This window comes from Labeo rohita, chromosome 6, assembly GCF_022985175.1.
Source record: "Labeo rohita strain BAU-BD-2019 chromosome 6, IGBB_LRoh.1.0, whole genome shotgun sequence".
Classification (NCBI taxonomy): Eukaryota; Metazoa; Chordata; class Actinopteri; order Cypriniformes; family Cyprinidae; genus Labeo; species Labeo rohita.
In genome coordinates, this window is record NC_066874.1 from 320,675 (window position 1) to 345,073 (window position 24,399).

General features: G+C 38.0%; 1 protein-coding gene across 5 annotated transcripts; it reads left to right on the forward strand.

Moving 5' to 3' along the window:
• The first annotated feature begins 449 nt into the window (after nt 1-449).
• Nucleotides 450-23,453, forward strand: LOC127166498 (interleukin-2 receptor subunit beta). 5 transcript variants are annotated; one of them, XM_051111811.1, is made up of 11 exons: nt 460-608; nt 16,651-16,779; nt 17,524-17,639; nt 18,199-18,322; nt 18,420-18,519; nt 18,641-18,743; nt 18,911-19,041; nt 19,577-19,763; nt 19,850-19,955; nt 21,132-21,240; nt 21,324-23,453. In XM_051111811.1, the coding sequence occupies exons 3-11, from the start codon at nt 17,558-17,560 to the stop codon at nt 21,999-22,001; spliced, it is 1,620 nt and encodes a 539-aa protein (XP_050967768.1). In that variant the 5' UTR covers nt 460-608; nt 16,651-16,779; nt 17,524-17,557; the 3' UTR covers nt 22,002-23,453. The 5 variants fall into 5 exon arrangements, with proteins under 5 accessions (XP_050967767.1, XP_050967772.1, XP_050967768.1 ...); XM_051111812.1 differs by lacking the exon at nt 460-608 and adding an exon at nt 1,755-1,886; XM_051111814.1 differs by lacking the exon at nt 460-608 and adding an exon at nt 14,444-14,692.
• The last annotated feature ends 946 nt before the right edge of the window (nt 23,454-24,399 follow it).

A 24,399-nucleotide genomic window follows, 5' to 3' on the forward strand; every position in this document is an offset into this window, starting at 1 on the left:
AGCTTTACTGTGTGCAACATATATTTAGCATATATTTCAAGTATATTTTGGCCACAAAAATATATATTTTTTTTTACCATATGGGGGTTTTAGAGGGGTTTTGGCCAAAACCAGCAAAGGACCAGCATAAACCAGCTAAGACCAGCCGACCAGTTTTATTTTTCAGCAGGGTTTGCCACTGATTTTGCAGTGGTCCTTTGCTGACCTCTGCTGTAATAACCCTGGTGAAAAAAGCTGGTTCTTGACCAGCTAAGGACCAAAATAAACCAGCATCAAAACATACCTACCAGCATAGGCTGTTTTTTTCGACCAAAGTTCAGAGACTCACAGATCATATGAGACGAAACTGTAATGCTTGTGATACCGATGAGAGTCATCTTGTGATTTTACTAAGATCATCTAGGGATTTTTGACAGTGGTGTTGTAATATCACCGTCCTTGACCGGTGTTTGTTTGCTTCAGTCCAAACTTTCAACACTGAAATGTCAACACAAAGGAGATTTTGCGCACGCTTCGGTTTACTGGCGCACAATCAACAGTTTCTTTTTTACTATTTAGCTTGTTTCATTTCTGGGATTTTGGAGACTGACAGCACACATCTACAGTCTGTAAGTTAAAATGCTTTTTGTATAATCTCTGTCGTGTTAAATCTCTGCTGAAGCCTTAATGAATACAGAAATCAATCCTGAGTTATTAATTTGAATATTTATAACCTGACAAAAAAAAATGTAAATAGACATATATCTGTGTTCATGATTAAAATGTAAATGCAACAATACACACAGAAAAATAAGAAGTAAAAAAAGGTACAAAGATGTCCTATTGCTCCAGCGACAAGCTGTTGTCCCCCAAAAGGTACAATTGTGACCCCTTAGTTTTCTGTGTGTAGCCTGAATCATTTTAAAATGCATTTTCAAAGCAGTTTTTGCCAACCGCATTATAATCGTGGTGTAAGTGGAAAGATTAAAAGCAGACCGGTGAATTATCAGACATCAGTCTTCAGGAATTCGGTTACACAACCCAGGTATGAAACTTCTTCTGTTTGTGATAACAACATTGAAATCACTTGAAATGTAAGAGCTGTTGTACAGTACGACGAGACACTGCAATTACAGCGGATGTCATTTTAGGTTAGAACAGACGCTCTGCGGCACAGAAAAGCGATACGCAGGTGCAGTGACCCGACTGGCCTAATATCGCGTGCGGTCTCTCTTCTGGTGTCGGCAGGGGGCGCCAGAGCGACAATAACGGCACAGACGTTCTGAGAAAATCCGCGAACAATGAACGTTTTTGTTAGTTGGTTTTTCGGTAACACTTAAATTAAACGGTTGGCTACCTAGAAAACAAGTCCATTTATTCAAATGCGGAAACACAGCTGAAAATACATAACGACCTATTGGCTCTTGCACTGTTAAAATGATTGTAAGTGTAATTACTGAAAGTTGTCATAAAGTGGTACTCGTTTTTAAAACAGGAGAGGGAATGTTAGTACACGGGACTAGATATCCGACTTTAAGAAACTGTGTTAGATAACTTCATCTTTAACAGTCGCCTCTCTGGTTTTCTGAATATTTAACGTCACTGAGTGCCATAAAAAGATTGCATGGCATGGCATGTTTTTTTTTTTTGTTTTTTTTTTTTTTTTTTTTTTTTTTGCGTCGGTGATGGAAATTTTAAGGAGATAAAGGGGGATTTTTAGAGAAGCTCTTCTGGGAGAAGTAGACGCGGTTTCTACAGAAGCGAGAAACAGACCGCAAGGTTTTTTACCATTTCATTCTCTTCAAACGAAAATAGAGAGACAGAATGAAAAAGGAAACCCTTTATCTCCAAAACCCTGAGTAAATCAGTGATCTGAAATTTTTCTTGTGGTGAGATGAAGACAGCAGGTTAGTGCGTTCATTCATTTATATATCGGCTCTTCTGCCGTCGGTTAAAAGGTCAAGATTGTCAGAAGAAATGTTCAAGTTCATGCTCAAGACAAGCGCTGCAGCCTCAGACTGATGATGATGGTGTTTGATTAGATGATGGAAAAACAGCAAAGGACAGAGAGAAGGATGTGACAGCTAAGGTGTGACTGATGGAGGATGTAGCGGCTCTTTTTTCTCGTAAACACACTAAAATATATATGTGTGTGCGCGCGCGCGTGTGTGTGTGGTTTAGATATTTTGTGGTTCCAAGAAGAAACGAGATAACAGCTCTCTTGGACAATTATTCGCCTCATCAGTTGCTTTACTGTTTTGTATTTTTCAATAAATAATTAATAATCACCAATAGTTGATGCGTTCGCTGATAGCTGTTGTCGGTGTGTGTGTGTGTGTGTGTGTGTGTGTGTGTGTTCTTATGTTAGAGCCGTGGTAAAACCACAAATGTTTTTTTTTTTCCGACCTCGATCAGTAGATCACCAGTATCCATCCTGTTTTACTTTAGGCCTGCTAATCTTTATCTGAATCTCTTTCGCTTGTGGTTGATAAAGAGGTTATTTGGGGTTTGACTTCTTGTCAGAAGTTAAACTGGTTTAGTGTAATTGGAATTTGCGCCCGTTTGGTTTGCCAGCGGTCGTTACGAATGTTTTTGAGGTAACCAGAAACGCTTTTAGTGGCAGCAGAAACACACGCACACACACTAGGGTTTGAATCAGATGGACCTGATCAATAAACCAGACTAAACCAAACTAAACCACTCAGTCCTGCAGTGATGGAGGAAGCGAGAACAGCGCAGATCACCTGCTGCCCAGAACTTACTAAACGAAAGAATTTCTGCCTAAATCACACTGGAGTCACGGGCTCGTGTTTGTAGTTTTGCGCTTTTGAGTTTTCGGCGCATCTCTGTTGAATGACTGACTTTAATTGTGATTTAGTGATTTGTACTCGAGCTGAAAGGCAGTTGTGAAAAGATGTGAAAGTTTCTCTGGTTTCAGTTTCGCCGAAATCTGCGAGTTCGGGTCTCAAGTTTGAAATTGGCCGAAATAAATGAAAATAGCCCAACGAAACTGCGTGACCTACGTTCATATGTTCAATATTACAATAACTTCTTCACCATGTTGTTATGCAAATGCTTTTTATAAATGGACGCTCCTAAACTGGTTTATTTCTGCACTAACAGAGTTCGACTTTTCAACAGAATCACTGGAGAATCTAAACTGATTGTTAACGTTTTCATTGGTTTGATTTCTGTCACACGTCTGACTTTGACTTGCTGAGGCAAGTCTGTTAATTAACTAGCATTTATGTGTCATAACTTGACGAAAAAGTACAGCTTAACTGAAATGACACTTAAAAATGTTCCGTTTCAGTGATAGTCACCTCAATTTTGTCTGAAGCTCTTTACCAATGTTGTTTTCCAGGTAAAAGAAGCCCACTTGCTTCTAAAAAAAACCTGATTTAGTGATAAGCGGTTTTGATGTTACAGATTAAAATAATTTGTACAGGTTTTACGACCTGATCTGGCAAAAATGTACCCACACTGTATAACTAACTAGCTGACTCACTAGAGTAAGGTAGTAACAGCAAACGTACTGGTCATTTTCTGCTAGGGCATTTTCATTTTACCGACTTTCCATTAACCCTAAAACACAATGCAATGAAGCTCAAAATTCAAAACAGGTAAACACCTGTAAAAAATTGGAAATTGGAAAATTCCCTCATATTCATACAGCTCATTTTGCTGATTTTATTTACAGCTTATGTCAGGGGAAAACCACTAGATTCAGATATTATGAAAGAAAGTAACGTGACTCTTGGATTCAGTAGGACCACATCAGCGCTGGACAAATCATCATCACAACACGATCAGCTGCTCGCTGCATTCACACACTTTCACTCATGGCCGTGCACAGACTTTTTGAGAGGCATGTGCTGAAACTCCCCATTTTTTTGGTCACATATTAATGACAGACTAATTAACACAAAATAATAGTAGTCTCAAAGGCTTTAGATTTATTCACTATTAATAACCATAATAATAAGCCAGCAATGAAAAAATTATTACAATTTTGTGAAAAGTACAGTTGCAGTGAAAAGTTTACAGTGTACCAGAGCTCCGCTCCTAATCCTATATATATATATACAGGCTATACACAGAATATTACAATATTACAATATAAAGATTTCACTGTGATCTGATTTTGTAATGTTTTTTTTTTTTTTTTTTTTTTTTAAGTTATGAAAACATTACTTAAAACCATGTTTTACTACGTTTATTCATGTAAAGACGAGCAGGGAGTATAGAATACTAGACTATGAATTGAGCTAGCTAGAGAACACCTGCATCTTAGTGTAAACTATAAAAATATGGTTTAAATGGTAATAAATTAAGTGTATCAGCAATCATAAATCAAAGAAGAATTTTGTTTAGAAATATATTTAGGTGACGAGGATCACTCGGTCGCTTTGTGTCAAACTCAGATGCAGTTACGGGGTTTTTGACCAGCGAATGTGTGCGCATTTTGTCCTTCATCACATTACGTTTTACAAACAGGTTACAAAGTTTGTTGTAGCTATGGGTGCTCAGCTTTTTCTGTTGAAAATACATTTGGCCAAAATCTCATTTTGAGATTATTACACTATTTAAGTATTTTGGCTATAGACTAGATGGCAAATGCTAGCCCTTTCTCTCCGGTCCCACACGTCAGACCTCAAATACTTAAAATATGAGACTTTATAGACATAGTGTTTCTTGCCTAAAGAACGCGCTGTACTCATTTAAACAACAAGATCTTTATTTACCCTTGCAAGACTTTGGGGAACCTTGTTCATTCCATCAAGATAGAGGGGGTGGAGTTATGAGGTTTGACTGACAGTTTGAGCAGATCCAACCAGATTTAGTCATATGCTCATTTTAATAGCTCTCACTGGCTAAATATTTCTAAAACAGGCAGACAACGTAAAGGGTGACCAGTAGGCATTGATTTATTGAAGGAAAAAAACACTGCCACCAAAAAAAGGGCACTTCGGAGTGTAAGGAAAAAAAAGAAAATGTGCTCTGCACAGGTTGAGCTTTCACTGCTTTCACTGTCCTGCATTGTAACTGTAGTGTGTGTGTTTTCTCTCATGTCCACTCTCATCTTTTGACTCTTGATGATCAAACTCACAGTTTCTTTATTCCAGAGAGCATGTTGTTGTTTGGCTGTTTCTGGGCTTCATTGCCCTTTAAGACATGTTTCAAACTTTATTCACACACACACAATCAAAGCTTTCACACACACTATTAAACTCTCTCTTGCAATCTTGCAAACTACTAAATCATTCACACATGTGCTATCAAACTCTCACATGGTACATTTTGATACATTTTTTTTTCCAGTTTGAAATTAAATTAGAAGAAACAAGAAAACGGCCCCTTTATTAGTTTTTTCATTTGTTCAGAAAAACGAAAATACGAGATTTCAGCTAGATTTTTTTTTTTTTTTTTTTTGGTTCACGGGTAGAAAATGGATAAACGCCAAAATTTGCTTTCCACAAGTGGGTGACGTCATCAGCTGTTCCTCTGTTCCGTTTAACAAAATAATAGTCCTTTATTTATGTATTTTTATTCTTTTTTTAATTGCAATCTTTAAAACAACGAACATACAAGGGTGATAACATAAATTACATAAAAATAAACAAACACATATAAAAGCATTATAATAAATAAGGGAAAGCAATAAGAAAATCACATGTCCATAACAAGTACAAATAGTTACAAATTATTCAAGCAATAGATTTAAGGCTTTAAAATAAATTACAGCTTTTGTCACTTTATTTCTTGTTTCTTTAACGTATACAGGTAGTGACCTGTTTCTATTTAAAAATTGATATTTTTTTTCCCAACAAAATGATAGTCCTCTGACTGGGCTTTCTTCTGTGCAACCTAATGCATTTCACAGAAATATTTATTTCAGATATATTAATTTGCACACAGCCTGTTTTATTTTGCTGTATGGATTTAAATCTGGGTGGTGACACTGCTCTACCCACTAGACAGCGCAGAGAAGCACAGATCAATGTTCAGTCAAGTGTAAATACACAGCAGTCATAGCTTTTAGACATCATGCTCAGTTTTGGACAAGCGATGGTAAGTGCAAATACTGTAATACCAATCAGCTGAAGGTACCGAGGATGGAGAGTTTAATTTGTACTTTTCTGTATTTCATAGACATGGAAATATTTCATTTGGCCAAGCCCTAATCAACCACAAAAATATTCATGAACTAGCTAGATTTTTGCCAAAATAAAAATTCACAAATAGAATCATTTTTATTTTATTTTATTTTATTTTTCTTGTCTATTTGATTTTTAAATGTTTTCAATGACTTTTGGACTTTAGGCCTTCTTTTACCTCAGTTACATGTATTGTGTGAGTTTTGGATAGATTTATTTAACTGAGAAATAAAGTTGAGCAGAAATAAACATGGGCACTTAATAGTGATGAAAACAAAAGAAAATATTGCATATAAAATTATATTAAAGCATAAACTAACTTGTGCAATAGAGTAAATATTCTTACACTGCCCTAAATCAGTGAAAAAAAGTGTGCTGTCTCAATCACCCAAATGTTACAAAAAAAAAAACCAAAAAAAAAAAAAACCTTTTGGGCTCAGTTTACAGAAAAGTGTATGCCACACACTCAGGCCCCACCGTTCGGCATGTAATTAGCAGATTAATATGCCAATTTACACGTTCAGTCTATTTAAAGCAGCAAGAAGAAGAAAAGAATCAGAACTCAATTCATTACACGCGCTGTTCTTGCGCGCACAAGCGCAGAGACGCGTTTCAGCGCAGCATTCTGAGTTGATTCCTACATAGCTACGCTTGGGGGTTATGTCGCAATATTGGAAATATTTCTGTTTTAAACCACGAAGGTGAGCCAATGGATATCACACAAGCAACGTGCAAACTTTGCGCACTAGTTATGCCGGCAAAGGTCTTAACTTCAGTTAGTTCACTATACACACGATACATATTTCTATATTTCTAATGATGCATTAATGGCACATATTCTCTCAGAGACGACAAGAGACGAATCTATTTCAACATATGCTGATAACGGTGTACAACCGTCTAAAATTAGCGTACACATTAGAAGAAACAAGAAATAAGCTGTAAATTATTTTAATGTCATCACCCTTGTATGTTCGTTGTTTTAAAGACTGCAATAAAAAAGAATAAAAATAAATAAGTAAAGGACTATTATTTTGTTGAATGGAACAGAGGAACAGTTGATGACGACACGGGGACCGCACACGTGGAAAATAAAATTTTGTCGTTTGTCCATTTTCTACTCGTGAGCCAAAAAAAGAAAAAAAAAAAGAAACAAGAAAAATCCAGCCGAAATTTAAAAGCCAAAAAAGAGTATGAAATACCCGTTTAAATTTCATATATAGTTTTAATTATATTTTCAAGAGGTCTTAAAGTTGGGGAAAGTTACGGATTAAATGCGCTAGTCGTTTGAAGCGCTCGGATCACAGCTCAAACAGTTTACTAGAGCAGATGCGTTTACTCGCGAGCACTAAACAGCGCCGTGAGATTCGGACTGAAGCGCTTGAATTCGGTGAACAACACAATGACTCGGCCCCCGGACGGACCCCTCTAGTGGGATACACATCCACCCACCACTGTCTCACAAAATCTTACCATGTGACCATGTTGTGAGCCCCCACCCACCACCTTTAGCCCCTGATGTTTTGCTGCAGGCCCAGATGTTTTCAATCCTACAACTGTCCATGATCATAAACAAACTAAACTGGATGTGTGTCAGTATAAAGGTGCATGTATTGCTTTAATAATGTCACTCAGGGCTCTGCATTAAGTAACTCTTTGCTTTGGGTATTTGTGTATATTTACTGAAGAAGGTGCTACATGATCTTGATAAGCAGGTTGACAACATTGCAGTAAATATTTTGGTGCATCAAAAATCATGCTTATTAAAATACCAACAGACATGCTAATCTGGCACAAAGTCACCAAAGTGAAGTATTTAAACCTCATATTTAAACACAAAATGGGTGGGAACTAACATAAAGGTCCACTTTTTGAAAAAAAAAAAAAAAAGAGTCTGCTAGTATTAGAAAGCAGAAATCACACTTAGTCACACTGTTGATGTGTCATCTGAAGATCATAATCTGATGAAGGGAGACATTTAGCATGCGGTGTGGATGAACCCTGAAATATATGATTCCGTTGCATCATCACTTACAGATTGTAAAATAAATGTAAGCTCATTCTGTGCTGTTATAGTTTAACTACAGCATGTTTGTATGAAATAGAAATTATCAAGTTGAGCTGCCCGCTATACGTCGTTTCTTCTTCATGGCATCCATTCGGTGTGGTTTTAAATTTGACCTTTTAAGGCAATAACATGATGGTCAGAATGGAAAAATTTAAGAAACAGGCACTTGACTATTTCTTAGTTTATCCTCTGGATTACTTCACCCACATCCTGAAACAACCTATATGATGCCATCCTGTTAGTCACCTTTATTCCTGCAGCGCTTTTTATAATACAGATTGTGTCAGTGAGCTTGACAGTGACAAACACAACCAATTATAGAAACTCAGCTATGGAAACCGATGGTGTTGTAAACAGGGCCGTAACCAGGGTCTGAAGATGACTGAGGTCTGGGGTTCTGTCAAGAATTGTAATTCAATAACACCTACAAAAAAACAAACCTAATTTTACTCTTTTTAAAATAGAAACAGGAACCTGTACACATTCAAAGAAACAAGAAATAACAAAGCGACAAAAGCTGTAAATTATTTTAAAACCTTAAATCTATTGCTTGAATAATTTGTGACTATTTGTACTTGTTATCGACAGGTGATTTTCTTATTGCCTATTTTCTTATTATTTTTTAAATTGTCTTTGTTTATTATATTTTTTTGTAATTTATGTTATCACCCTTGTATGTTCGTTGTTCTAAAGATTGCAGTTAAAAAAAAGAATAAAAAAAAACGAAATAAAAGACTATTATTTTGTTGAACGGAACAGAGGAACAGCTGATGACGTTAAGAATTGTGCTTTAATAACACCTACAAATTCAACTTATTATTTACACTACATATAGAGTTTGGAAGAGACAGACATGTAGATGTGTGTAAAAGATGTTTTCTGTTTTAAAGGAATGCGCATTGTAAAATCAGACCTAATTTTATATATATAATATATAATATATATTATATTATATCACATTATATATATAATATATATATATATACATATATATATATATATATATATATATATATATGTTAATACTTTACTATAGGTTAGGGTGGATAGTTCTATTTTCTGGGTTTGTTTTTTTGTTTTTTTGTTTTTAATTCATGCTACAGTACTATAATAGCTTTCATTAGTAAGCATTGCTATATGAAACAGCACTTTTTTTTAAGTTTTCTCCAAAGTTTGCATGCCGGTAACTTAAGAAATTTTAATGGTATTTTAATGCGCTTTTAGATATTTGGTCTTAACAAATTTTCCTTTTGGCATCTTCATTTTTAAGGCCCTGTATGGTTCGGTTCCAGAGATATTGGAATTTCAATATGGCTCCAGGAGTAAATTGTTAAAATTTACACATTTTCAGTGGTCAAAAACCAAATGTGGGTGAGTTTGAAAAAATGTGATACTTACTTTCTTTAAAGAGCAATGTCTGAAGAACAAATAATGTTAAAACTAGAGATGTGTCTCATTTCCTTCTGACAAGACAATTGCATTGAACATGCCTGCCTGAGTGCCATAAATATTCTTTTTCCAAAGTTTGCGTGCCAATAACTCAAGAAGTACTAAAGATACCCTAATATGATTTTAGATTCTAGTTCTTCACGAACATTTTTTGGAATCTTAAAGGAGTAGTCCACTTCCAGAACAACAATTCACAAATAATTTACTCACCCCCTTGTCATCCAAGATGTTCATGTCTTTTTGTCCTAAGTCGTGAAGAAATTATGGTTTTTGAGGAAAACATTTCAGGACTTCATTAATGCCCCGAATTTGAACTTCCAAAATGTAGTTTAAATACAGCTTCAAAGGCTCTAACAATCCCAGCCGAGGAACTTATCCAGCACAGTCTTATCTACTGAAACAATCTGATTTTTTTTGGAAAACACAATTTTGTAGACTTTTTAAGCACAAAAGCTGGTGTAGCACAGGCTCTGGGATGCGCGTTCACGAAGCTATGTACTATTGAATCTCGTCAAAAGGTCATGTGGAACTACAGACCCAGTGTTTACAAGATTAAGAAAGACTAAGAAAGTGCAAGTAAGTCAAATGCTGTTTACAACAAACAAAACGGTACAACGATGTCCTCCTCTCAAGTTGTAGGAGAAAACAAGATGGAGTTTTTCACCACACTCAGTACACAGACGATGAACTTAGACATGATTCGTAGTAGTGATGGAAAGTTCTGATCATTTTACCGACTCGGACCTTTGAGTCTCGTTCAGCAAAAAGAAAATGAATCTTTTTTCTAACACATCTACTGCTTACACAAACGTTGATCACACTACAAACAAGAAACAGAAAAGATTCATTCATTGTTTACCTGGGTCTTCAGTCTATGATTAGCTCACCTCACCTCTTATCTGACAAGTTTTCGGGTTTGAGTCGTTCTTTCATCACGTGACGCCCCATAAGGTGAACGAACGACTCAAAAACCCGAAGACTACAAACAGGTGAACTAACTCCAGTACAGAACCTAACAGGATGTTGCGCATGCGCGACTGAACGAATCACGGTGGAGGCTGCGCCCGCGCCCACACTCACAACTCTCTCCAGCTCCATCGCATGAATCGCTCTCCATCATTTTCACACCACGGACGCTGAACAGTCTAAACGTTCTAAATTGAATTATACATGCAGACATTCATAGGAGGAGTTTGAAATGGACAATAAATCATTCAGAGTACTTCATATTTAACAGAGGTTCAGACCTTGGTGACCTCCTGGCTACGGCTGTGGCTGTAAAGCAGCTCTAAAAGACAATAATGTTATTATTCAGACCAAGTCAGTTCAGCGTTGGTTCAGTTCAAATCAAGTTGATTGAATTCAGTTCAGCGATGAGCTGTGTTGATGAGTAACTAGTTACTTGTAATGGAATTACGTCATTTAATTACAAAATAAATGTTAACTCTAATTAGTTACAGTTACTGAGAAAAAATCTGTAATTAAATTACAGTTTCTTTTGAAAATGTTAATGATCACAAAGGGGGTTACATCTGAATTTTTTCACACACACATACAGATTTAATTGACTTCTTTCATAAATTGCATTGACTGCTCTAAAATCAAACACCAATGTTTCAGGAGTTTAGGACAGAGAATAGCACACATGCTTATTCAATAACTCGCATGCGGGCGGATCCATCTGCATAACTTGACTAGACATGGTCAAAAAACAGGCAGGGTCAGACACGGGCAAACAGGTACGTAAGAGCAAGACAAAAGAGGAATCGGTAAACAGGTGAGGGTCGATCAATGGCAAACGTATTCCGGGGGGCTAGGCAAAAAGGGGGAAATCCGATAAGACATGCGAGAGATCCAAAGGCCAGGCAGCGAAACAGACAAAACGAGATAACCAGGCGAGAATACCAAAACTCAGAGAACTACACAGGTAGCTAGGGAAGGCTCCGTACTAGGGATGCACGATATTATCGGACTGATATCGGAATCGGCCGATAATGACTTCAAATGTAAATATCGGCATCGGCCCGATATGAAAAATTATGCCGATATGTTTTGCCGATAAGATGAATATGTTAACTCACATGTGCTAAGGGTGTGCTAGGGATTAGATCACGTCAGCAGTGTGGCTCATTCTTGAAGCAAAGTTTTGACTGAATGAGGAGTAGATTCACTGTTTTGGATCGCTGCATTTAAACTGAGAATACACATACAAAATGATGCATAGCAATAGCACCTGCAGTGGCAGCAGTGGCTGTAGGAGAAAACGCGCCATTGTTCCATTTGGGATAATTTACTGTTGCCTGTTTCATATCCATTCACTAGATCGCTAAATGCACATTTTAAATGATTTTATGGTGCTCTTTGTTGTATTTTGAAACCCAATGGCTGTGTTTGCACATGACATGATCTGCATTTAAAATAAAAAGTAATTACTGCGCGCGGTCAGTGAATTCTCTTTCTTCGGCGGCGCAACGGCAAAACACACTGTTGCTCATATGAAACATTTTTCGTGAATATGACACAAGTGAGGTACAAAGCATTCTTTATAAGTTAAATAATTGGTTAGCAGGCAAATGTTAGTAGCGACCATACTTTTGGATTCATGCCGTTTGAGCCAATACATTTAAAGCCATAAGCGGCTGTGTGTCCTGTTTTCCCGGTTGGTCACGAATTGCCACAAACTTAATAATATTTATAGTTTCTTTTCACAAATCATCACCGTCTCACCCTTTAATTTCGCAGGTTTGTTTTCTTGTCATTTACTTTTAATCCATGTTGTCGTATCATTTATGCGGGTAAACTGCGTGTGGGAAATAAAAGATTTCGTGGCAATAAATTAAGAATTCGTTAATACGACTTTTTAATTCGTTCCCTTATTTTACAAATTAATAAATTAATAAAACGTAGGAACGAATCAACAAGTTGTAGGAAATAATTATGTTCGTGTCCCGCAGCCCTATAAAATAATTAGAAATTATAATTAAACATGACTTAGTGACTACATTTCTATTACTTTCTTTCCATGTTGAATGCCTTTGTACTGCAGGGCTCTAGACTGATCAAAACTGTCACTTTTTTTTTTTTTTGTAAATGTGCAAGTTAAAATTTGACGTGGTCGCACTGCTCCATACAGCGCGGGTTACAGAGTTACAAAGCCGTGGCATATTCAGGATTTCACTGATCACGCGAAGAGTAGTTTTCGTTGTGAGCGCTTCGGGTGTAGAGCCTGGTTTGTATTTGTAGTGTCAGCACGAGCCAGGTGGTGACGGCAAAAAGGACGCGACTATTCTGGAAACGATGGCGGACGGAGGATTTGGTTTTCGAGTAGGGTAAAAGACCGCTTGTTAAACCAGAGAAGGTAAACATGTTGGTATTCTTGTGCAAAAAAAGTGTACTGTTTTGCCAGTTGGTCACGAATTGCGACATAACTTAATATTTTTATTTTCCCAAATCGTCACCGTCTCACCCTTTAATTTCTTAGGTTTATTTTCTTGTCATTCACTTTTAATCCATGTTTTCGTATCTCTTACTGTGATAAATTGCGGGTGGGAAATAAAATATTTCGTAATAAATGGAATAAATTAACAATTCGTTAATACTACATATTAATTCATTCCCTCATTTTACAAATTAATAAATTAATAAATCATAGGAACGAATTAAGAAATTGTAGCAATGAATTATGTCCTGTTTTTCCATGTCCCGCAAAGCACCCTCACAGTCACCCAGTTTAGTTCTATTTTTCTGTTTTCGTTTTGAAATGTTGTATTCAGATTGCGAATTCGAAAGTGAAAGCATCCGAAGTTCGGCTTATAACATAGCAAAAGTGAACTTAATTTACAAAATTCAGATCATAAATAATGCTAGTCTACTGATGAAAAAGAAGGGATTGAATGTAAACCACTCATTACTATTTATTTAATCCTAACGAATAAGTTATTGTTAAAAACTAACTTTCCAAATAAAATGATATATCGGTATCGGTTTGGCCAAAATTAGATGAAAAAAATATCGGCATATCGGATATCGGCAAAAATCCAATATCGTGCATCTCGACTCCGTACGAATGTAAACACAATACAATACAATACTCGGCGACATGCAAGAGGAAGTCCAAGGCTTATACAAAGTCTCTGATTGGATGCAGGTGATCAGCGCAACGGATGATGGGGAACATAGTCCGGGGTGTGGTGCAACAGTCTGTGTAATGTGAATGGCGACATCCGATGGTGAGCGGACCAAAGGTCACCGGCCAGATTCGTGCCAGCAACTGATTTCTTCATGAAAGCTTTGCGTTTAAATATTTCAACTCAGATCAGTGTTTTGTGTCTAATTATTTACTTTTGTGGCAAGCAGCTGTGTAATAAGTGAGATAATGTACATCCAGCCAGTTGTTATCGCAAAATAAAGATGTATATTATCCCTTACTTATTATGATCTTAATTCAAATGATAAAGGATTTTGAAAGTCTGACAGTAATCAGTGTGGAGTGCTACTGTACGGTTAACTCTGCCTGGTTTAAAAATCAAAAAGTAATCAAGTGTAAAAAGTTACATTACTTTAATAAAGTAATTGGAAAGTTACACTACTTATTACATTTTAAATAGAGTAACTTGTCATCTGTCATTACATTTCCAAAGTAACCATTATTCAGCTTCAGTCAGTTCAGCGATGATTCAGTTCGATTACAGTGGTGACGGTACACGACTGGCTCTACAGAGGATGATAATTCAGCCTGATTGCATTCATGTGTTTGTTCTCATCTGAGGGTGTCAGTGTGCTCACATTATCAGAAAACGTAATGTGGCTGGCGTATGATGTCATAACCGATGTAGTGGTACTACGATCTTTCTAAGAATACCAATGACATTGAAGAGGAAATGTATCAAGAAGGCTGAGATCGCATGTGTGTTTATAAAGTCTGAATGAATTTGTGTCAGATGTTCCTCTCGAGCACGAGAGAGTGTTTGGAGCGAGTGGACACGTTAGCTGTACTTCCATATTAGACTGATTGACTGGAAGGAGAGCAGTCGTCAAGGTAAGGGAAAAACAGATCCGAGCTGCCGCACAAAGAGAGTCAGAGATCAGGTGAGGGTTAAGATTACAGTAGCGATGCTGGAACCGTTCTCGTGTAGCTGATGGGAGCAGATGTTTGGTGAAGAGCTCTTGTAGTGTAAAGCAGCTGTTTGTGTCTCCCGCAGCCTCCCAGGCTTCTTTCTGCATTATTATTACTGTTTTTCTCAGTCGCATTTCTCAGATCAGAAATGAAATTGATCATCTTGTCTCTTGTAATAGCAGTTTCTCATTCTTTTGAACAAGTTGCGATTGCTTTGGTACATTCATGCAGCTGATCATGTACATTTGTGACCCTGGACCACAAAACCAGTCTTAAGTCGCTGGGGTTTATTTGTAGCAATAGTCAAAAATACATTGTATGGGTCAGAATTATCGATTTTTCGATTTTTTGAAGTAAAGATCATGTTCCATGAAGACATTTTGTAAAGTTCCTACTGTAAATATATGAAAACTTAATTTTTGATTAGAAATATACATCGTTAAGAACTCAGATTCCAGGTTCTAAAATAGTTGTATCTCGACCAAATATTGTCCTATCCTAACAAACCATACACCAATGCTTATTTATTCAGCTTTCAGATGATGTATAAATCTCAATTTTGAAAAATTGACCCTTATGACTGGTTTTGTGATCCAGGGATCCAGACTGGTTTTGTGATCCTGTCCAGTCTTTTTCAATCAATATCCCACATACAGTAATGTGTACATTTGTACTTTTGAAATGGATATATGGCACACATACGAAGTGCAGCCGTCTGCATTTCAATACAGTAACTGTCATGCAAATTGTTGTTTTCATCAGGTAATACTAACAGAGTGCACTGTTATATTGACAACATGACGTTTCTTGGTTGTGAACAATGACACAAGGACTTTTCATTCTAACAGCACTGAAATGCTCATTGCCATAAACACTTACGTTTGAGAGACGAACTAAAGATTTTGAATAAGTTACAGGCTTTTGCAGGTAATCCATTGTGTGGTGCTATTTGTACAAATTGTTTTGAGAAATGCACATACTTCTTTGCAAATATTAAGAATGATTTGAGAAAAGCACCAAAGCGACTGAAAAAACTGTATTGTATGAATCTCAGGATGGCAGCATATACATGAGTAGAGGCCGTTTATTTTTGTGCTGCTGAATCGATAAGGCCGTTGGCTTCACAGAAACATTCTACGCTAACAGAGGAAATGAATGAGAGGTTTTCTGAATAATGAATCTGCTTATCTGGAACTTGCATCAATTGATTTCAGCATTAACTGACATGGTCGAATCATCCAGCTACTGATGGACTTTTGTTTTTCTGAAAGAGTGAAATGAGAACAGCACACCTGTTTGTGTTGCTCAGAAAAAAAAGAAAGAAAAAAAAAAAAAAAACAGGTGCAGCCCCTCAGATGTGCGGCAAACCTTCAGCAACAAAAACACAGAGATACAGAACATAGAACGATGAATGATAGAATGATTGATAGAACGATAGAATGATAGATAGAGCAATAGATGGAATAATACAATGATAGAACGATAGATAGAACGATAGATAGATAGATAGATAGATAGATAGATAGACAGATAGATAGATATTTACTAGAGCTGTAAAGGGGTTTCAGGAACACAACCACAAACTGTGGTCACTTCTCTCATTTAAAGCTTCTCAGAAATGTGGGGCCCTGATAACACACACACACACACACACACACTTACACCTGTTTGTAGCTGTGTCTATACACATGTGTGTTCTTTGATGTGATGGACAGGAGTGTAAGTGTGAGTGAGGAGAACGGCTTTTTACTCCTACACAACGTCTCATTTCCTGCCCTAAACTTTAGAGTAAATGTCACCACAGCAGCCCAGCGCTGGTTTAATCCATGACCTGTTTCACTACCTGTGTGTGTGTGTGTGTGTGTGTGTGTGTCTGACAGGAAGGACTACGTTTGTGGAGAATCGCTCTTCTCTTTTAACTCTGCGGTGTGTGTGACCAAACTCACAGAAGGGAACATGAGCTAGTGACATCGCGAAGCTCAGCGCTGGAACGTCTCAACGCTACACACGTACGTAACACGCTTTTATTCACTCTGAGTCTCTACACACACCTGTCAGCGCAAAGATTCTGCTTAATCGCTTGAGTTTTTAGACAAACTTGTAAACAGGCTTGTACTAACTCTCTATACAAATCTCTTTCTTGGTGGAGAGGATGATTTGAAATGAATGAACATCCGATAGTGTAGTAAAGAGGCATCGTCATCATTACGCACATTTCCCTTCAGCGGTGTTTAAAGCTCAAATATAAAAAGATAAGATCATTTTCAAGGTCTGAACGTGAGTGTGAATGTGTTGATTTATTCGTGATGACTGAGTTTAAACACTGAAGTGCGGACACTTTCCTTGTCTTCTCGATTTTATTGATTATTAATTATCAGTATTATTATTTATTATTTGTTACGGTTTATTCAAGCAGGAGGAGAAGGAAAGCAAAGACCCTTGAACGCACACGTCGGTAATTATAACGTGTCCGTTGTGTCGCGCTCGTTCGATCGTGTGGTTAACGGCGTTTATCGGTGTTCTCGCGCTCTGATCACACATTAGATACTGTGAGTCTCATATCTGTGAGTCTGTGGGTGATGATCTGTGTATTTGCTCTTTCTGTCTGTGGCTTTGGGTTTTTCCACCTGACGAGTGTGTGAGCGTTTGGGGGAGGAAAATGAATGCCGAAGCTTTATTTGTCATGTTCTGTGCCTTTGCCGAGAAAACAAGCAGCAGTGAACAATGAACGAAAGTCTCTCTGTGTCCCGCAGATTTCCAGATGCGTGCTGGGAGGTAAACGCCATCATGCGGACTCTGGCGATGATGAGGATGATGATGATGCTGATGATGATGATGGCATCGTCGCATTCAGCTCTCGCAGATCAAAGTACGAACTCCTGACGGGCTTTGTGTTTGTGTTGTGATGTGTCTGTGTGTGTTTACTAAATTTGTCTGTATGACTTGTTAGCAGTAAAAACAAACAGCTACAGAGCTGCTCAGGGTAATAAAAAGCAACGGTCCTAGTACTGAGCCTTGCGGTACACCGTACTGAACTTGTGTTCAATAAGACGCCTCTTCATTTACCTCTACTAACTAATAGCAGTCTGATAAAATATGATTTGTTAAAACTGACCTCTTTTTTAATAGAATAGAATGAATACCAGACACTTACATAAAGTAAATGTGTGTTTTTTCACTTAAAAATAAAGGTTTGTCAATTGGCATTGATGGTTCCGTGAAACACCTTTAACGTCCAAAAAACCTTTCCATTGCTAAAAAGAAAAAAGCTTTTTAGGATCAATAAAATAAAAATGATTCTTTCACGAACTGTTTACTGTATGTTTCTTTGGGGAACTATAAATGGTTGTTGTGGCTTCACTGTGAAAACTCCCTTTTGCAACCTTTATTTTTAGATTGAACCGATCAGATCTTGCTCTTTTCTACAGGTTTGAAGTGTTATAATGATTACCGGAACAACTTCACATGTGTTTGGGACACCTCAAAACTGGACGTGATCCCTCCGGTCCGACCCGAGACCAACTGCTGGATTCATGTAAAGGTTCAGAAGCGGTAAGGAAGATTTTATATTCCTTTCTCTTAATTCTACTGATTCTAAAAGTAGAAGAACAATACAAGCTAACTGGTATGTGCTTCATTTTTATGATAGTCTCTCTGATTGCAGTACATTGAGTGAAAAAGACATGAAGATGTCTGCAGACCCGACGCAGCCTCACATACGCTCTGCCACCGTGACTTTCGAAAGCGAGGTGACTGCTGGCACATGTTTGAGTTGGTTTGACATGTTAAACTGCAGATTCACTGACTAGTAAACCCAACAAACTTGTGACGCGTCATACTGATGAATGATTTCTTTCTCTTCTGCTGCAGCTAGGTGTGATAACACCAAAAGCCAAATTATTTTACGAAGTCTACTGTGAAAACTACACAAATCCTGTGGCTGAAATAGCAAAACATTTTGCAAGTGACAGTGGTGAGTCCAATATAATAACTCATCACTAATATTTACACGTGTGCAGCAGGAGTTCACGAGTGAACAAGACTTCTGCTCCTCAAAAACCTGCTCTGGCTCCATTCTGACATACTGATCAGCACTGATATCTGTTCGCTTGAGTGATCATGTTGTGTATTTGTGTGCAGTAGTGAAAGTGCCTCCTCCTCACAGAGTGGAAGTTCATGGGATCAATGTTTCTTGGAGTATGGTTTCTCCAGAAAAATATAAGAAGCATGAGTATGAGGTGCAGTACAGATCTGCTGCTCAGAGCTGGAAGGTGAGCATCTCAACCTCTCTCATCTCAGCCTCAACTAAAAAGTTAATTTTTCCAATTGCTTATACATGATTTCTGAAACGGTGGCTTCTTTCTCGAAGCTCTACACAAAAAAACACACACAACATGCAAAACATCACACATCTCTTGCAACTTAACGCACACAACCAACAAATGCTTAGCTCACACACACACACACCAGTTTCACACGGATGACAAACATCCAGGAATCTGTGAACGAATGTGTATTTTTGAGTGGCACTGTTTTCCAGAACTCATGAGCTGTCAGTGCTGAGTGTCTAATGTGGAGAAAAGAGTTTAGTGTATTGCAAAAGAAAAAAAAATGTTGTTTTACTGTTGCAAACTGATAATGTGCTTGCAGTTTTGCAGTCTTGGTTAAGCGACTGTAAAATAAACGGTAATGGTTGAAGACAGAGGATGTTTAGGTGATGTGCATCTGAACGCAGATTCAGAACCGTCTCACTGTTCTGTGTCTCTATGTGACATTGAATGCATCATTCTGTCAATGTCTGTGCAGGATGAGGAAGATTCGATTGCAAAAACTCTAGAACCTCATTTTAGTCTGCCAGAGGACCGTCTGCTCTTACATCAGCAGTACGTGGTCAGGGTGAGAGCCAAGAAGCAGGATCTGCCCAATGCTGAGTGGAGCGACTGGAGTGAGTACAGCTGGACGTCTGCTGTGGGTCAGAAGCCACACACTTCAGGTAACACACACCTGTCTGACGCACACTGACACAGACACATGCGCTGATGTGCTGCCATACTCTAACGCTCTCATCTGACTCTATAGCGATGCCCCCGGTGGAATCGTCTGTGGCAGGAATCACGTTCACGGGAATCACTCTGGCCACCGTATTAATCTTCACCATTCTCATCAAGTGCAAGAGAGTCAAGAGGTGAGTGTGACGCTGCTGATCTCCCTGTGAGGAGTCTTCAGACACATTCACAATGACAACTATAACAATAACTTTGATGATAACTACAATAGTAACCACTGTAATAATAAGTATAATGACAGCGATAACTATAACCATAACTATCATGATAACAATAACAATAATGACAACGATAACAAAAACTACAATGATGACTACAATAGAAACGATAACGGTTATGTTAATTATAATGATAGATATAACGATAACTAACTATAAAAATATCTATAATGATAACCATAATGATAACGACAACAGTAACTAACAATAACGATAACTAACCATTACAATAACTATAATGATAACTATAACTATAGCTAAAATGATGATTGCTAACAGTAAAGATAACTAGAAAGATAACGATAACTATACCGATTAATAAAATGATAATGATAACAATAACGATAAATATAATGATAACGATAACTTACAATGATAACTATAATAGAAACAATAACAGGTATGTTAACTATAATGACAACGATAACTATAATGATAGCTATAAAAAAAATCTATAATGATAACAGTAACCAAAAATAACGATAACTATAATGATAACGATAACTGTACCGATAGCTAAAATGACAATGATAACTAACCATAACAATGACTATAATGATAATGACAACGATAAGTGTAACAATAGCTAAAATGATAATGATTACTAACAGCAACGATAACTATAAAGATAACGATAACTATACCGATAACTAAAATGATTATGAAAATTAACAATAACAGTAACTAGAATAATGGTCACTTATAATGACAGTGATAATGATCACAGTAACTATAATGGTAACGATGCCAATAACAACAATAGCAATGACTGAAATTACAATGGCTATAACAATAACGATAACCACAATAACAAAAATATCTATAATAGTATAAAGAAATGATAACACTAAAAACAGCTATAATAATTATAACAATAACTGTCTATAAAATAACTCTATAGTATCTAGAACAACAACGATAACTATAATAACAAAAATTATAATGCAACGATAAACAAAACAAAAAACAATTGATTTAAATGATTTATTTCAGTGAGAACATGTCAGGTTATGCGAGAGACATTACATTTGTTACCAAGTGTGTATTTGAGCACAGAATGACAGTCATGAGCCACAGGATTGTGGCTAGTTCATCTTTCAGGGTCCAGAAGAAAGGTTCCACGTATATTCCTGATCCCTCCAAGTTCTTCGGTGATCTGAACTCGAGCCACGGAGGGAATTTCACGGTGAGTCCCGTGCATCAGATAATCAGACATACGTTAGCTTTCGTCCTGTTCTGTTTGTCGTGACGTCACGCTCTCTTCTTCAGTCTTGGCTGGGTTCGATTTTAACGCACGAGAGCTTCATCAGAGTGGACACCGAGTTCATCAGTCCAGTCGAGGTCCTGAAGCTGCAGAACTCCTGCGATTCCGGCGGCACGAGCAGAAACAGCGGCGCTGTGCAGGACAGATGGGACGGCACCGTCAAATCCTCCAACTTCTCAAACTCCACCTACTTCCTGTCCCAGAGTTCCAAGGGGCCGAGCGACACTCTGGAGCCCTGCTCGGTGCACTCCTCCTACGGGCCGGCACGGGGCGGCAGCGGCTCGGAGACGCTTCCGGAGCGCGCCGCTGACGTCGCTCGCGCCGCTGAGGAGAAGGACGCCAAAGAGCTGGAATTGTCTCTGAAGACGCTGGAGAAGCTGCGGCAGGACACGCAGAGCCCGGATTCGGGGTTCGCCGGTGGCGCCGAGGACAGCATGGAGGAGACGGAGCTGCCCAGTCCTCTGAGCTTGAAGCTGCCGCCTCAGCTGCCCCTGGACCTGCCCGCGCCGCAGCCCAGCAGACACCCGCTCCTGGGCTTTCAGCACATGCATCTGCTGCTGGGACCGGGCTGCCCGATTCCCGGATTAGACATGGACGTCCTGAACCTGGACCTCCAGAGCTCCTGTGGGCTCATTGAGCCCTCTAGTGGCGATTACATGCCGGTGAAGAACGTGCAGAGTTAGTGTTGAAAGACAGACCGCCGACTATCACAGCGGATATCACGTTAACGGTTACACAGAAATAGACCAGATTAATCTGTGACTGCAACAAAACGAAAAAGCTTGAGAGCAAATTTTGCGTTCATTCTGTCATCGCCTGCTCATCCTCATGACTTTCACACGGCGAGATGTTTCTGCTGGAGTGTCTAGGCTGCTCTTGTCCATCCAGTAAACCACAGCTGTACAGAAAGAGTTTCAGTTCAGGCTTCACACACAAAAGCATCACTGATTTTGAAAGACTTATCATACTTACATATCATACTCAACAAATATGCAGTTTGTTTTGCTTTGCACTTTCACTGCACGGAAAAGAGCAGCGTGAACATTCTGCTAAACATCTCTGTTTGTGTTCCACAGAAGAGAGAAGGTCATACAGTTGCTGGTTGCACAAACCGCTTAGACTTGTCTTAAAAGTTAGTCGTTTACGTTTTTAAAGGTAGATTGGACTAACGTGAATCCGAAAAATAAGACTGATTGCCGCTTGGTTTACTGTTAATTGGCCAAATTAGTTCTTAAGACAGTCTTACCCTATGTTTGTCCATCAGGAGTTTGGAAGGGAAGGGGATGGGAGAAGTTTAATTTTTGCCTGTATATCACTCACAGTAAAGTCTTGATGTTTGCTGTGGTATACTTTGGTTACTGCATGACTAATGAGTTAGTGAAGGTGGTTGACATGACCGGATCTGCTGTTGTTCATGCAGGATTTGTGTGACGCAGATACGGTCGCTCGCGTCACTCAGAACAAGCACAGGATCTGCGGGCGAAACCAGGTGAAACACAAAGGACAGCTTCCTGTTTCTTTTCACTAAAATTCTACTGCACCGTTTACATGGCAGGACTCAAAAGGGAACTAGCTGTTTAGAAAATGATTCGTTTCAGATGAGACGATTTATACCCCCTGAATGTTATCATAATATATAATTTCTATTTATAAAATGGGAGATTTGTTTGAGTGGGTTGCACTTATCGCAGTTATTGCCATTTCATCTTGTGTCTTTAATTTTTGCATTCAAATGTATGCGTTTAAAGTGATGTTTGCTATTTTGATGAATGTAAGAGATGCCAGTAGTTCTCAGCCATTGCAATTTGCTGCTAAAATATATATTAAAGCATATTTGTGCTCAGAGTGTTTCTGATCTGCTGACTGACTCTAGCTATAGCTGGTCAGTGTGGGTCAGGTAGACCAAATAACGCTGTTCTAAAAGCATTTTTATGGACTTTCAACAGCATCTGTTGGTCAGCGGCTCTGAGACGAATGAGAATGACAGTGGATAGATTTATAGACCTATGAGTGTTATAATATAAAAATGTTTCACTGTTTCACTAGTTTCACTGCTGTGCGTCAGATACAATATGTGGTATGCCGTAAAATGCTTAATAATAAAATAAAAAATCTTAAGAAATGTGAGAAGCAAAAATAGGTCTTTCTTGCAGCAAATGATGGGAATTTGGTGAAAATTTCATTTGAGGGATGGATATCATGACGATATTGCTGCACTGCAGTGGTGACTGTTGAACAATTTTTGTTTAAGATATTTCTGAATTTAGGTTTTTCTGTTCCAGCATGAATTTCTTTCACTGGGAGATAAAAAAGGTAAGGTGCGCTGTTAGTTCACCTGTCTCTCGTAACTTTACATCACTCCTATTAGACGCCCACAGGTCTTTGAGAGTTTTACTCAGATCGTTACTGTTTGAGGTGCTGTTTTGTCCTTCAAGAAACCAGCTATAAATGATTCACCACAGCTTGAATCTTCTCCGTTTTGGATGCCTGTGGTTCAGTGGATCCCAAGAACTTCAGAAATGGCTTTCCAAACCGATGCATCCCAGCAGTGTTTTTTTCTCAGCCGTTCTGAGATCAAGTGAATATTAAAAAGTGTAATCAGCTGATGCATCTTTGTTAAAAACATCAACAAAATGTGTATTGTTTTATTCATTTAAATGTTTGTATCTTTTTCTTTCATCATGGGAATGCCTTTGTTGGTCTGTCCAGCCTCCTTGCTGTATTATAACAGACATTTTATATGAACCAAAATATGAAGAGCTTATTTGCAAAAACTGTTTTTTTTTTTAATCTTCAAAAATCATGTTTAAGGTTATCACGTTTTTATTGTGTTATTGTCTTCGTTAGCTGTATTTTTTAGTTAGTTTTTAGCTAATCAAAATAACCCAACTGCAGTTGAGATTCATTGGAATGCACAATGAAAAAACATGACTGGAGTCATCTGTTTTTGCAAATGAACCCTTAAAATGCACGAATTAAAGTGGCAAAATGTAACACTTAAACACATAATTTGTCCAAGAGGATACACGTAAGGGAAAGGCCGTATGTTGATCGTCATCCGCGCACAGGTGAGACCCGACG